Source organism: Somniosus microcephalus, chromosome 34, assembly GCF_052327205.1.
Source record: "Somniosus microcephalus isolate GS21.2 chromosome 34, FLI_Smic_1.0, whole genome shotgun sequence".
Taxonomy (NCBI): Eukaryota; Metazoa; Chordata; class Chondrichthyes; order Squaliformes; family Somniosidae; genus Somniosus; species Somniosus microcephalus.
In genome coordinates, this window is record NC_141020.1 from 17130035 (window position 1) to 17146605 (window position 16571).

The following is a 16571-nucleotide window of genomic DNA, read 5'->3' on the forward strand; positions in this document are numbered from 1 at the left end:
GTGAGGGGGAGGGAATTGGAAGAAAATAACAAAAGATTGACCATCTCTCATGGAGAGGAGCCTCTCACCCACAGCTCGGTCCAGGTTGCATTCAAACCAAGACCTCGGAGATATCAGGATGTTGGCGGTCATCCAGTTATTAGCAGTGCCCAGGCTGTCTGAAGCTCTCTTTCCTGTTGGGGGCTGGGGTTCGTGGGCGAAGGGGTGGGTTGTGGGGGAGGGCCGGTGGAAGGGGAGTAGCAGATCCGCACTGCTCTCTGAAGCATTTTACTTGAAAGAATTAACCAGGGAGGGGAAGCGTTTCTTTTTTGTAAGTTTGGCACCATATTTGTGCTTTAAAAAAATTATGTTTGGATTTTTTTTTAATGCTTGCAATATTGGAACAATTTAAGACTGTTTAAATAGCTCAGAGTTATGACAAAATTCTTACAGTGCTTGACAGGGTAGATGCAGGGAGGATGTTTCCCCTGGCTGGGGAGTCTAGAACCAGGGGTCACAGTCTCAGAATAAGGGGTCGGCCATTTAGGACTGAGATGAGGAGAAATTTCTTCACTCAGAGGGTGGTGAATCTTTGGAATTCTCTACCCCAAAGGGCTGTGGAGGCTCAGTCATTGAGTATATTCAAGACAGAGATCGATAGATTTTTGGATATTAAGGGATATGGGGATATGGTGATAGGGTGGGAAAGTGGAGATGAGGTAGAAGATCAGCCATGATCTTATTGAATGGTGGAGCAGGCTCGAGGGGCTGTATGGCCGACTCCTGCTCCTATTTCTTATGTTCTTATGTTAGCGTGATGCCAATGCGAGGGGGGTGGTTAACGTGACTCGCTTCTCCTTCCAGGGAAGACGCTGCAGCTGCACTCACACAGCCTGCTGGGACTGTACGAACAGGCCAAGAAGGAGCAGAGGTCAATGGTTCACATTCCAACGCACCGACTCTTACCCAGGTGAGGCCCAGAGCCCGCTGGCTGCGGCAAGCCAAACTGTGCCGAGGGCAGTTAACTCAGTGCCGACTTGTAAAGTGGGGGTGGCCGCGGGATCTGCATTCCGAGCCAGACTTCCTGTCGGCTTTGTCCTGGCTGCTAGCAGCCCAGGTGCTCCTCGCCTGTGTGCACCGGCGACGTGGCCTCCACATCGGCATCAGGGAGGTCTCGTGCCCATCACCATCGCCGAGTCCCCCCCCCTCTACCGGCAACATAGGGAGGGAGTTCCAGGATTTGGACCCAGCGACGATGAAGGATCGACGATATGTGCCCAAGTCAGGTTGACTTGGAGGGGAACTTGGAGGTGGTGGTGTTCCCATACGCCTGCTGCCCTTGTCCTTTTAGGTGGTGGAGGTCGCGGGTTTGGGAGGTGCTGTCGAAGAAGCCTTGGCGAGTTGCTGCAGTGCATCTTGTCGATTGACCGGAACCTCTACTGGACCAGCCACAAAAATACCATGGCTACTAGAGCAGGTCAGAGGCTGGGTTTTCTGCGGCGAGTGTCTCACCTCCTGACTCCCCAAAACCTTTCCCCCACCTGCAAGCCATAAGTCAGGAGTGTGATGGAATACTCTCCACTTGCCTGGATGACTGTTGCTCCAACAACACTCAAGAAGCTCGACACCATCCAGGACAAAGCAGTCTGCTTGATCGGCACCCCATCCGCCACCTTAAACATTCACTCCCTCCACCACCGGCGCACCGTGGCTGCAGTGTGTACCATCTACAAGATGCACTGCAGCAACTCGCCAAGGCTTCTTCGACAGCACTTTCTAAACCCACGACCTCCACCACCTAGAAGGACAAGGGCAGCAGGCGCATGGGAACACTGCCACCTCCAAGTTCCCCTCCAAGTCAACCTGACTTGGGCACATATCCTTCATCGTCGCTGGGTCAAAATCCTGGAACTCCCTGACTAACGGCACTGTGGGAGCACCTTCACCACACGGACTGCAGCGGTTCAAGAAGGCGGCTCACCACCACCTTCTCGAGGGCAATTAGGGATGGGCAATAAATGCTAGCCTTGCCAGCGACGGCCACATCCTGAAAACGATTTTAAAATAAGAAACGCTCGATTGAAACTATTGAAGAACTTTCCTATGCATACAGTGCTGCGTGATATAAATGAGTTGCCACTTGGGCAGTGGGTACAAAATATTCTGAGATTTCAGGGCTTAAACCAGGACTGGGACCACCTCACTATATAGAGCGATGAACAGTGGCTGAAATGGGTCTGAGAGTCGACCTCTCAATGAATCCTGCCTCTCTCAGTCTCTGTTCAACTGTTGCTACAGGAGCAAGATAATTCGCGTGTACCCATTTTATCGTCTCCATGGTTCATTGTTCCGTGACCCTTTTTTTTAATGAGACTTCCCAAGTGTCTCAGTTGCCAACTCTGGGTGGACATATTCCTGGAAGTTTTGTCACATGACCTCCCAACTCCACCTGGTCGAACAACATTTTTTTCCCCCCCCCATCTCCAATTTCTTTATTACTAATAAATAAAAGTCTTCAAACCAAATCCAAAAAAATGCACAATTTTCTTAATGCCCCTGTGACTTTTCTCCTGAGTTGCTTGTTCAGGAGATTAATTCTTAATTCCTGGCGACTCCAGGGCAATCCTGGAAAGTTGGCACCCTCCACTCAGTTGGCGAATGCGTTTCCTGGTCTGGTACAGACCATGAGGTCCCCATGTTTGATCGCTGATCTGTGCGGAGTTTGTTGACCTCACCAGGACAGCGGCCCATTAGACAGGATCAAAATCAGACACTCCTCTCACCCTCCGGTGACCCCCCCACGCCGCCCAGACAGAGAGGGAGTGCGTGTAGACGTCAGGTGAGAACCGGATCAGGCGCAGTTGTGCTGCCTCCCGATGGTTGAATAGTCTCCCACGCACTCAGGGCAGTTTCTTTCAACACATTCAGCTCTTTATTTCATTGCTTGATTCAATTCCATGGATCAAGGGGACACGGCCAGGGAAAGGACGGAGCCATGGGGGAGAGGGAAGGGCCATGGGCAGGAGTAGGGAAGGCCTTGGATTAACAGTGCTGTGCTTAGACTCGTGTCTGTCTGTCTTCTGCAGGAAGAATGCAATATCCAGTAAGATTCCAGACACCAAAGGCTGCAGGAAGTGTTCTGTTGGTGAGTAAATTAGTCATCGTGCAGCTAAAACCCAGCCCTCACCAGACTCCCCAACCCCTCACCCAACACCCCGCACCCACACCCAACACCTCGCACCCTCACCAGACTCCCCAACACCTCACCCAACACTACAACCTCTCACACAACACCTCGCACCCTCACCAGACTCCCCAACCCAATGCTACAACTCCTCACCCAACATTCCAGCCCTCATCCCACTCATCACCCTCTCACTCAACACCCCAACCTCTCACCCATTACCCCTCACTCAACTTCCCAGCTAGACACCCCTCACTGTAACACTCTGATATACCCAACACCCCTCACTGTAACACTCTGATATACCCCACAGCCCTCACTGTCACACTCTGATATACCCCACACCCCTCACTGTAACACTCTGATATAACCCACACACCTCACTGTAACACTCTGATATACCCCACACCCCTCACTGTAACACTCTGATATACCCCACAGCCGTCACTGTAACATAACACTCTGATATACACCACACCCCTCACTGTAACACTCTGATATACCCCACACCCCTCACTGTAACACTGATATACCCCACACCCCTCACTGTAATACTCTGATATACCCCACACCCCTCACTGTAACACTCTGATATACCCCACACCCCATCACTGTAATACTGATATACCCCACACCCCATCACTGTAATACTGATATACCCCACACCCCTCACTGTAATACTCTGATATACCCCACACCCCTCACTGTAACACTCTGATATACCCCACACCCCATCACTGTAATACTGATATACCCCACACCCCATCACTGTAATACTGATATACCCCACACCCTCACTGTAACACTCTCTGATATACCCCACACGCCTCACTGTAACACTCTGATATACCCCACACCACTCACTGTAAAACTGATATACCCCACACCCCTCACTGTAACACTCTCTGATATACCCCACACCCCTCACTGTAACACACTCTGATATACCCCACACCCCTCACTGTAACACACTCTGATATACCCCACACCACTCAGTGTAACACACTCTCATATACCCCACACTGCTCACTGTAACACTCTGATATACCCCACACCCCTTACTGTAACACTGTGATATACCCCACATCCCTCAATGTAACACTCTGATATACCCCACACCCCTCACTGTAACACTCTGATATACCCCACACCCCTCACTGTAACACTCTCTGATATACCCCTCACCCCTCACCGTAACACTCTGATATACCCCACACCCCTCACTGTCGCACTCTGATATACCCCACACACCTCACTGTAACACTGATATACCCCACACCCCTCACTGTAAAACTCTGATATACCCCACACCCATCACTGTAACACTCTGATATACCCCACACCCCATCACTGTAATACTGATATACCCCACACCCCTCATTGTAACACACTGATATACCCCACACCCTCACTGTAACACTGATATACCCCACACCCACACTGTAACACTGATATACCCCACACCCCTCACTGTAACACTCTGATATACCCCACACCCCTCACTGTAACACTGATATACCCCACACCCCTCACTGTAACAATGATATACCCCAGACCCCTCACTGTAACACTCTGATATACCCCACACCCCTCACTGTAACACTGATATACCCCACACCCCTCACTGTAACACTGATATACCCCACACCCCTCACTGTAACACTGATATACCCCACACCCCTCACTGTAACACTGATATACCCCACACCCCTCAATGTAACACACTGATATACCCCACACCCCTCACTGTAACACTGATATACCCCACACCCCTCACTGTAACACTCTCATATACCCCACACCCCTCACTGTAACACTGATATACCCCACACCCCTCACTGTAACACTCTCATATACCCCACACCCCTCACTGTAACACTGATATACCCCACACCCCTCACTGTAACACTCTGATATACCCCACACCCCTCACTGTAACACTGATATACCCCACACCCCTCACTGTAACACTCTGATATACCCCACACTCCTCACTGTAACACTGATATACCCCACACCCCTCACTGTAACACTCTGATATACCCCACACCCCTCACTGTAACACTGATATACCCCACACCCCTCACTGTAACACTCTGATATACCCCACACCCTCACTGTAACACTCTCTGATATACCCCACACCCCTCACTGTAACACTCTGATATACCCCACACCCCTCACTGTAACACTGATATACCCCACACCCCTCACTGTAACACTGATATACCCCACACCGCTCACTGTAACACTCTGATATAACTCACACCCCTCACTGTAACACTGATGTGCCCCACACCCCTCACTGTAATACTGATATACCCCACACCCCACACTGTAACACACTCTGATATAACCCACACCCCTCACTGTAACACACTCTGATATAACCCACACCCCTCACTGTAACACACTCTGATATATCCCACACCCCACACTGTAACACACTGATATACCCCACACCCCTCACTGTAACACACTCTGATATAACCCACACCCCTCACTGTAACACACTCTGATATATCCCACACCCCACACTGTAACACACTGATATACCCCACACCCCTCACTGTAACACACTCTGATATAACCCACACCCCTCACTGTAACACACTCTGATATATCCCACACCCCACACTGTAACACACTGATATACCCCACACCCCTCACTGTAACACACTCTGATATATCCCACACCCCTCACTGTAATACTGATACACCCCACACTGTAACACTCTGCTGGTATTAAGTCCTGTTCCTGTCTCCACAGTGCGGAACTCCCCCACGGGCTGCTGTTACCTGTGTGGAGCGTTGGAGTCCAGTATCGTTCTCTTACAGTGGTACGAGCCCATGCACAAATTCATGCTCATTAAGGTGAGTGTTCCCACCGCGCTGCCCCTCACCAGCTGCTGCTGGCCGGTGTTTGACGGCGAGTGAGCTGAGATCTCGGTGTTCCTCGACTGACTCCCTGCAGGACAGGCCCTGAGGGCCTTGCCTCCTTTATAGCTAGTCGGAGGTTTGCGGGCTGTCCTCTGTTCTCCAGAACAAAGGGGTCACAATCTTCAAATTAGAACAAGTCCATTTATGAGTGAAGTCAGGAAGCACTTTTTCACATAAAGGGTGGTTGACATCACTCCCTCAAAAGGCTGTGGATCCTCTGGGGTCAACTGGTGTTTTCAACACTGGCTGACTTCTGTTGTGTAACTGAATTACCCAACTAAATTTACTAAACTAAACTAAATTAACAAATCAGTTAAAAAAGTAAGGAAATGCCAATTAGAAACGAGGACACATATTCTGACCAGTGAACAGGGATGTTGAGCAATGGAGTTGAGGTCGAAGATCAGCCACGATCTCATTGAATGGTGCAACAGGCTCGAGGGGCTGAATGGCCTCCTCTTGGTCCTAATGTCGCTCTCAATGTTCAATTTGACTGGGGAGTTGCATTAATCTAACAACATAAGGGCATAAGAATTAGGAGCAGGAGTGGGCCACACGACCCCTCGAGCCTGCTCCGCCATTCAGTAAGATCATGGCTGATCTTTGACCTCAACTCCACTTTCCCGTCCAATCTCCATATCCCTCGATGCCCCGAGAGCCCAAAAATCTATCGATCTCAGCCTTAAATACACTCAACGAATCAGCATTCACAGGCCTTTGGGAATTCCAAAGATTCACAACCCTCTGAGTGAAGAAATTCCTCCTCATCTCAGTCTGAAATGGCCGACCCCTTATCCTGAGACTGTGCCCCCTAGTTCGAGACTCTCCAGCCAGGGGGAAACAACCTCTCAGTATCTACCCTGTCAATCCCCCGCACGCCTCCAATCCCGACTCCATGGCACAATGAAAATCCTGCCCGGAGAATTTATGTGGTAGGCGGGGACCAAACATCTCTGCACAACCTCCCCTCTGCGGGGCGTGGGGTTGCCAACTCTGATTTGACATATTCCTGGAGGTTTGTCACAAGACCTCCAACCGCCCCGCCCGGTCAAACAGCCTTTTCTCCCAATAAACAAAAGTCATCAAAGAAAATGAAAAAAAAAAAACCACACAATTCCCCAACACATTGGGCCGGATATTCCGATCCCTATGGGTTTTTACGCGTTGTGTACACACCCGTAGGGACATCGGAAATGCCGGTTTCAGGCATGCCCAGTGCGTGCGCTGAAAACTGGCATTTCCGCTCTGTCAAGAATGCTCCTGACCGATCGGACGCCTGCTCTGGAGAAGGGCCTCTGCGGGGAGGAGAGTTCTGCTTTCTGCAGAACCTCCGCCCGCAGAAAACCCTTAGAAATCTTACACCTGGTAAAAGCAGTGTAAGGCCGGCTTTTACCAGCATAAGATTTGAAAAAAGTTTTTTTAAAAATCACTCATTTATCCTTTAAAAATACTTTTAAAAAAAGTTAAGTTTATTTTTAGCCCTGTAAAAAACTTTAATTATTTTTCTCAAAAAATTAAATTTTTGTTTAAAATATTTAATTTATTGTCATTTCAACTAATTTTAAAAATGTGATTATTTAATGTTTTACAGTGTTTTTGGGGTGATCGCCACTCATATATTTGACAGGTCTATCTGTCAAGTGTAGGAAGGGAGATTCCCGTCTTTGATTGGCTCCCCATGGCCCACGTGATCCCTGGGACACTGCGAACCACCCGCGCCTCTGGGATACGTGGGCCCTGCGCATTTCGAGTTTGGAGAGGCCCAGGAGCGGAAGTGTCCGCACCTCGGGAGCCCTCGGGTAAGGCCGTAGATTTTTCCCAGATCGGAGGCCTCCGCACGCGGGAAGCTTCCGATCGGAAAATACAGGCCCATAATGCCACACTGATCTTTCTCCTGGGTGTTGCCGGTGGCCGTGTCCTGGAGGGTTGTCAACCCTTGTGGAGCTGTCGCCCCCCCAACACAGCTCCGAGTCAGGTGTGGCTCAGTGGGTAGCACTCTCTCGCCTGGGTCAGCAGGTTATGGGTTCAATTCCCACCCTTGGGACTTGAGCACATAAATCTAGGCTGATACTCCGGTGCAGTGCTGAGGGAGCGCTGCACTGTCGGAGGTGCTGTCTTTCGGATGAGACGTTAAACCGAGGCCCCGTCTGCTCTCTCAGGTGTACATAAAAGATCCAAAGGCCACTATTTTGAAGAAAGTTCTCGCCGATGTCCTGGCCAATATTTATCCTGCGACCCAACATCAATAAAAACAGCTGGGCTCAGGCTCTGGGCCTTCCCTTCAGGCTGTGTCTGATATTGTGTTCTTTATGTTCCAGCACTTCGACTTCCCGCTGCCCAATCCCCTTCGAATGTTGGAAACGCTAGTGGTCCCGGGGCAGGAGTATCCATTGGTTTGCGTTGGAGTCAGCAGAGACTGTTCCTCCAACAAGGCTGTAGAGTTCCAGACAATTAACCTCAATTCCTCCTCCTCCTGGTTCACTGACCTGGGAGCAGGTGAGTTACTTGTCATAAGTGGTCAGAAAGAAAGTTAAGTTCCAACTCCCCAGGCCACGGTGGACGCGCAGATCTTTTCTGGTGATGCTGCCCCAACCAATGTCTGAAAAGACACTGTGCCAGATGAGTATGGTAGCCTCTTCTTCTTAGGCAGTCACTCGGAACCGAGGATGACTTGCTTCCACACTAAAAATGAGTTCTCAGGTGACTGATGAGTCCAATGCGGGACCGACAGTCTCTGTCACAGGGTGGGGCAGACGGTGGGTGAAGGGGCGGGTGGGTGGGGGGCTTGGGTTGACGTGCGCTCCTTGCGCTGCCTGCGCTTGGCTTCCGCTTGCTCCCGGCGAAGAGACTCGAGGTGTTCGGCGCCTTCCCGGCTGCTTCTCCTCCACTTTGTGCGGTCTTGGGCCGGGGATTCCCAGGTGTCGGTGGGGATGTTGCACTTTTTCAAGGAGGCTTTGAAGGTGTCCTTGAAGCATTTCCTCTGCCCACCTGGGGCTCTCTTGCTGTGCCGGAGCTCCGAGTAGAGCGCTTGTTTTGGGAGTCTCGTATTGGGCATGCGGACGATGTGGCCCGTCCATTGGAGCTGATCGAACGTGGTCAGAGCTTCGATGCTGGGGATGTTGGCTTGAGCGAGAACACTGACGTTGGTGCACCTATCCCGCCAATGGATTTGCAAGATCTTGCGGAGGCAGCGTTGGTGGTACCTCTCCAATGCTTTGAGGTGCCTGCTGTACATGGTCCATGTCTCTGAGGCATACAGCAGGGCGGGTATCACTGCTGCTCTGTAGACCATGAGGTTAGTGCCGGGTTTGAGGTCCTGGTCTTCAAACACTCTCTTCCTCAGGCGACCGAAGGCTGCACTGGCACACTGAAGGCGGTGTTGGACTTCGTCATCGATGTCTGCCCTTGTTGACAGTAGCCTATGGTCCTGGCAGCCCAGAGGTCAGGAGCCAATAATCCACACCATGAACCAAGCTCAATCCATCTGGACGTTTGTGGGCTGCCACCAGATAAACTGACCATGAAAGCTGCCGGATTGTTATAGAAACCCAACTGGTTCACCAATGTCCTTCAGGGAAGAGAACCTGCCACCCCAACTAGTCCGGGCCTACTGGTAGCTCCAGTTCCACAGTATGCCTTTTTCTGGAGGCCGATGAGGAGTCATCAAGGGAAAAACGTATTTCTTTTAAACTTGCCCCCTTTTTTTTTAAGGGGCTCTACTAATAAAATAGCTTAACCAGGAACAAAATGAAACGAAATGCTCTTGGTGTCCACCAGACATACTCCAGTCCCTGCGGTGCCCACCGGTCACGGAAGGCCGCAAGCAAACTGGCGGACACCACGTGCCCCCTCTCCAGGGTCACCTGGGCGTGGGTGGACAAGACCGCGACAAGAGAGGCAGGCAGCCAGAGCGAACCCCGTCCCCTCCCCCATGGGCCGCGTCCAACTAGAACCTATAGATGACGATAGCAAAATACTGCGGATGCTGGAAATCCGAAATAACAACAGAAAACGCTGGAAAAACTCAGCAGGCCAGACAACATCCGTGGAGAGAGAAACAGAGTTAACGTTTCAGGTCGAAACCCTTCGTCAGGACTGGAAAAAAGCAGGAAATGGAAAGCAAGTTTAGGGGCTGGGAAAAGGGGGAGGGGATGAAAGGACAAAAGGGAAGGTCAGTGATAGGATAGAAAGCAGGAGAGATTGAGAGACATTGAGAGACATTAAGAGATATTCAAGGCGAGAGGAGATGGTAATGGGACAGGTTAAGGAACAAAGGATGGCGCCAGATGCGGTGGGAATTGCGCTGGCAGAATGAAAGACAGCTGCCCCGTGGGGGAGAAAAAGAAAAGGGGACAAACAAAAAGTGTGGATAAAAAATAAGAAATGATATATATGTGATAGGGGCCGAGGTTATGATCTGAAATTGTTGAACTCGATATTGAGTCCGGAAGGCTGTAAAGTGCCTAATTGAAAGATGAGGTGCTGTTCCTCGAGCTTATGCTGAGCTTCCGTAGAACAATGCAAGAGGCCAAGGACGGAGAGGTCTGAGTGGGAGTGGAGCGGTGAATTAAAGTGACAGGCCACTGGGAGCTCAGGGTCCCCCTTACGGACTGAACGGAGGTGTTCCGCAAAGCGGTCACCCAATCTGCCAATCTAGTAGCTACAGATGGCCACCTTAGTATGTGGTTGACTCTCAGCTCAGGACAACTAGGGTTGGACAACAAATGCGGTCAATGTTGACCACAGCCCCAAGAACAAAGCTCCCACAGAACGAAATTTTACTCCCTGACCTCTCGCCGCACGACGTGTTACCTTTCCGGGGCGTCAGACGCTTTGAGCAGAAGTTTCCCCCACCCCCCGACCCCGCACTGCCCTTCCCCGTGACATTTGTGAAGTTCCCATCCGGTGACACTGTGAATGGGGGAACACCCATAATCCACAGCGCACACGCAAGATGTCACAGTCGTGGTTATTATGGTCTGCGCGTCGCTGAGATGGCGACGGGTGCTGGATACCGAGCAGAGCCGCGGCGCAGTTTACGGGAGGGGTAAGCCCGCTGGCTTCGAACGTTTGGCTCCTCCTACTGCCCCTTTAATGGAGACCCGAACCCCTTTATTTTAAACAGGATGACTAATTACGATGTTTTAAAGAGCAAAGAAATATCAGGGGGAATGTTCCCGCCCACTGTGCGTTAATCTGGCAGAGCGCACGCCCGTTCTAGAACCCGTCTGATTTCCATTCCGTTGAAATCGTTGACAGCTGGGCGGGTTCTTTAACGGGCGGCCGATCTGCCAGAAGCATCCACCCCGGGGCCAAGCTGAAGTTCTCGGACTTTTACTGGCACCTGCTCCTCCCGTCTGTGCGACTACGACGGCACAGCGTTTATTTCGGGATGCGCTCTCCTATAAATAACTCAGACAGCTCGATGCAGAATGGCGCCGAGGTCAGGGCGGAGGTCGGCGAGACACTCCTTTTGCGGGACGTTCCTTCAAATTGTAGCCCGGCCGAGGTAACGCCAAGCTTTCTCGTTGCAGCAGGTCCGCAGGAGGAGTTTGTCCACGTACGTCATCTGGACAGCGACATGGTGCTGGTGTGCATCGGCCGTAAGTACAAACACCGCGCACTCGCTCGGCTCAGGTGACCACCTCCCCCCCCACCCGAGGGTTGCCCGTGGTTACCGGCGCTGTCGCATATTGCACCAAGAGTGGGAGGTCGGCACATTTAGGGCAGAGCCTAAGGAGCAGGGCGACCCACAGCCGTTGGGGTAGATACACCACCCGGGTGTAAATACTGACATTGCGATCGCCCGCCCATTATAGAAACCGTCCGAACTTTAATTCCATTGAGGGCGGTTTCTATAACAGCCGATTAAACCGCCAGTTTTACACTCGGGCAGCAAGTCCAACAAGAAAATCTAACCCATTGAGTCATAAAAACATAAGAAATAGGAGCAGGAGTTGGCCACTCGGACCCTCAAGTCTGCTCCGCCATTCAATAAGATCATGGCTGATCTTCGACCTCAACTCCACTTTCCTGCCCGATCCCCAAATCCCTCGATTCCCCTCAGTATCCAAAAATCTATCGATCTCAGTCTTGAATATACTCAACGACTGAGCCTCCACAGCCCTCTGGGGGAGAGAATTCCAAAGATTCACCACCCTCTGAGTGAAGAAATTTCTCCTCATCTCAGTCCTAAATGGCCGACCCCTTATTCTGAGACTGTGACCCCTGGTTCTAGACTCCCCAGCCAGGGGAAACATCCTCCCTGCATCGACCCTGTCAAGCCCTGTAAGAATTTTGTATGTTTCAATGAGATCACCTCTCATTCTTCTAAACTCTAGAGAATATAGGCCTAGTCTACTCAATCTCTCCTCATAGGACAGTCCCCCTATCCCAGGAATCAGTCTAGTAAACCTTCGTTGCACTTCCTCTAAGGCAAGTATATACTTCCTCTGTATATATCCTCTGAGGGAGACTCTCCACAGGCCTCTCTGAGGGAGACTCCACAGGCCTCTCTGAGGGAGACTCCACAGGTCCCTCTGAGGGAGACTCCACAGGCCTCTCTGAGGGAGACTCCACAGGTCCCTCTGAGGGAGACTCCACAGGTCCCTCTGAGGGAGACTCCACAGGTCCCTCTGAGGGAGACTCTCCACAGGCCTCTCTGAGGGAGACTCCACAGGCCTCTCTGAGGGAGACTCCACAGGCCTCTCTGAGGGAGACTCCACAGGCCTCTCTGAGGGAGATTCCACAGGCCTCTCTGAAGGAGATTCCACAGGCCTCTCTGAGGGAGACTCCACAGGCCTCTCTGAGGGAGACTCCACAGGTCCCTCTGAGGGAGATTCCACAGGTCCCTCTGAGGGAGACTCCACAGGCCCCTCTGAGGGAGACTCCACAGGCCCCTCTGAAGGAGATTCCACAGGCCTCTCTGAGGGAGACTCCACAGGCCTCTCTGAGGGAGACTCCACAGGTCCCTCTGAGGGAGACTCCACAGGCCTCTCAGGGAGATTCCACAGGTCCCTCTGAGGGAGATTCCACAGGCCTCTCTGAAGGAGATTCCACAGGTCCCTCTGAGGGAGATTCCACAGGTCCCTCTGAGGGAGACTCCACAGGTCCCTCTGAGGGAGACTCCACAGGCCTCTCTGAGGGAGACTCCACAGGCCTCTCTGAGGGAGACTCCACAGGCCTCTCTGAGGGAGACTCCACAGGCCCCTCTGAGGGAGACTCCACAGGCCTCTCTGAGGGAGACTCCACAGGTCCCTCTGAGGGAGACTCCACAGGCCTCTCAGGGAGATTCCACAGGTCCCTCTGAGGGAGACTCCACAGGTCCCTCTGAGGGAGACTCCACAGGTCCCTCTGAGGGAGACTCCACAGGTCCCTCTGAGGGAGACTCCACAGGCCTCTCTGAGGGAGACTCCACAGGCCTCTCTGAGGGAGATTCCACAGGTCCCTCTGAGGGAGACTCCACAGGTCCCTCTGAGGGAGACTCCACAGGCCTCTCTGAGGGAGACTCCACAGGTCCCTCTGAGGGAGACTCCACAGGTCCCTCTGAGGGAGACTCCACAGGTCCCTCTGAGGGAGACTCCACAGGTCCCTCTGAGGGAGACGCCACAGGTCCCTCTGAGGGAGACTCCACAGGTCCCTCTGAGGGAGACTCCACAGGCCTCTCTGAGGGAGACTCCACAGGTCCCTCTGAGGGAGACTCCACAGGTCCCTCTGAGGGAGACTCCACAGGTCCCTCTGAGGGAGATTCCACAGGTCCCTCTGAGGGAGACTCCACAGGCCTCTCTGAGGGAGACTCCACAGGTCCCTCTGAGGGAGATTCCACAGGCCTCTCTGAGGGAGACTCCACAGGCCTCTCTGAGGGAGATTCCACAGGCCTCTCTGAGGGAGACTCCACAGGCCTCTCTGAGGGAGACTCCACAGGCCCCTCTGAGGGAGACACCACAGGTCCCTCTGAGGGAGACTCCACAGGCCTCTCTGAGGGAGACTCCACAGGTCCCTCTGAGGGAGACTCCACAGGTCCCTCTGAGGGAGACTCCACAGGCCTCTCTGAGGGAGACTCCACAGGTCCCTCTGAGGGAGACTCCACAGGTCCCTCTGAGGGAGACTCCACAGGTCCCTCTGAGGGAGACTCCACAGGCCCCTCTGAGGGAGACACCACAGGTCCCTCTGAGGGAGATTCCACAGGTCCCTCTGAGGGAGACTCCACAGGCCTCTCTGAGGGAGACTCCACAGGCCTCTCTGAGGGAGATTCCACAGGTCCCTCTGAGGGAGACTCCACAGGTCCCTCTGAGGGAGACTCCACAGGTCCCTCTGAGGGAGATTCCACAGGCCTCTCTGAGGGAGACTCCACAGGTCCCTCTGAGGGAGACTCCACAGGTCCCTCTGAGGGAGACTCCACAGGCCTCTCTGAGGGAGACTCCACAGGCCTCTCTGAGGGAGACTCCACAGGTCCCTCTGAGGGAGACTCCACAGGTCCCTCTGAGGGAGACTCCACAGGCCTCTCTGAGGGAGACTCCACAGGTCCCTCTGAGGGAGACTCCACAGGCCTCTCTGAGGGAGACTCCACAGGCCTCTCTGAGGGAGACTCCACAGGCCTCTCTGAGGGAGACTCCACAGGTCCCTCTGAGGGAGACTCCACAGGTCCCTCTGAGGGAGATTCCACAGGCCTCTCTGAGGGAGACTCCACAGGTCCCTCTGAGGGAGACTCCACAGGTCCCTCTGAGGGAGACTCCACAGGTCCCTCTGAGGGAGACTCCACAGGCCTCTCTGAGGGAGACTCCACAGGTCCCTCTGAGGGAGACTCCACAGGCCTCTCTGAGGGAGACTCCACAGGTCCCTCTGAGGGAGACTCCACAGGTCCCTCTGAGGGAGACTCCACAGGTCCCTCTGAGGGAGACTCCACAGGCCTCTCTGAGGGAGACTCCACAGGTCCCTCTGAGGGAGATTCCACAGGTCCCTCTGAGGGAGACTCCACAGGTCCCTCTGAGGGAGACTCCACAGGCCTCTCTGAGGGAGACTCCACAGGTCCCTCTGAGGGAGATTCCACAGGTCCCTCTGAGGGAGATTCCACAGGTCCCTCTGAGGGAGACTCCACAGGCCTCTCTGAGGGAGACTCCACAGGCCCCTCTGAGGGAGACTCCACAGGCCTCTCTGAGGGAGACTCCACAGGCCTCTCTGAGGGAGACTCCACAGGTCCCTCTGAGGGAGACTCCACAGGCCTCTCTGAGGGAGACTCCACAGGCCTCTCTGAGGGAGACTCCACAGGCCTCTCTGAGGGAGACTCCACAGGCCTCTCTGAGGGAGACTCCACAGGCCTCTCTGAGGGAGACTCCACAGGTCCCTCTGAGGGAGACTCCACAGGTCCCTCTGAGGGAGATTCCACAGGCCTCTCTGAGGGAGACTCCACAGGTCCCTCTGAGGGAGACTCCACAGGTCCCTCTGAGGGAGACTCCACAGGTCCCTCTGAGGGAGACTCCACAGGTCCCTCTGAGGGAGACTCCACAGGCCTCTCTGAGGGAGACTCCACAGGTCCCTCTGAGGGAGACTCCACAGGTCCCTCTGAGGGAGACTCCACAGGTCCCTCTGAGGGAGACTCCACAGGTCCCTCTGAGGGAGACTCCACAGGCCTCTCTGAGGGAGACTCCACAGGTCCCTCTGAGGGAGATTCCACAGGTCCCTCTGAGGGAGACTCCACAGGTCCCTCTGAGGGAGACTCCACAGGCCTCTCTGAGGGAGACTCCACAGGTCCCTCTGAGGGAGACTCCACAGGTCCCTCTGAGGGAGATTCCACAGGTCCCTCTGAGGGAGACTCCACAGGCCTCTCTGAGGGAGACTCCACAGGCCCCTCTGAGGGAGACTCCACAGGCCTCTCTGAGGGAGACTCCACAGGCCTCTCTGAGGGAGACTCCACAGGCCCCTCTGAGGGAGACTCCACAGGTCCCTCTGAGGGAGACTCCACAGGCCCCTCTGAGGGAGACTCCACAGGCCTCTCTGAGGGAGACTCCACAGGTCCCTCTGAGGGAGACTCCACAGGCCTCTCTGAGGGAGATTCCACAGGCCTCTCTGAGGGAGACTCCACAGGTCCCTCTGAGGGAGACTCCACAGGCCTCTCTGAGGGAGACTCCACAGGTCCCTCTGAGGGAGACTCCACAGGCCTCTCTGAGGGAGACTCCACAGGTCCCTCTGAGGGAGACTCCACAGGCCTCTCTGAGGGAGATTCCACAGGTCCCTCTGAGGGAGATTCCACAGGCCTCTCTGAGGGAGACTCCACAGGCCTCTCTGAGGGAGACTCCACAGGCCTCTCTGAGGGAGACTCCACAGGCCCCTCTGAGGGAGACTCCACAGGTCTCTCTGAGGGAGACTCCACAGGCCTCTCTGAGGGAGACTCCACAGGTCCCTCTGAGGGAGATTCCACAGGCCTCTCTGAGGGAGACTCCACAGGTCCCTCTGAGGGAGACTCCACAGG

The 16571-nt window shown here is 53.6% G+C and overlaps 1 protein-coding gene across 3 annotated transcripts in view; it reads left to right on the forward strand.

Moving 5' to 3' along the window:
• LOC147096830 (mitogen-activated protein kinase kinase kinase kinase 5-like) overlaps positions 1–16571 on the forward strand; it is a 217435-nt gene that overhangs the window by 188875 nt on the left and 11989 nt on the right. For 2 of the 3 annotated variants that reach the window (XM_085973473.1, XM_085973475.1), the window contains 5 exons: positions 844–949; positions 3066–3124; positions 5934–6037; positions 8422–8599; positions 11638–11706. In XM_085973473.1, coding sequence (XP_085829599.1) covers positions 844–949; positions 3066–3124; positions 5934–6037; positions 8422–8599; positions 11638–11706 — 516 coding nt within the window. The remainder of the gene's footprint in view (positions 1–843; positions 950–3065; positions 3125–5933; positions 6038–8421; positions 8600–11637; positions 11707–16571) is intronic. The other variant, XM_085973474.1, reaches the window with a different exon arrangement.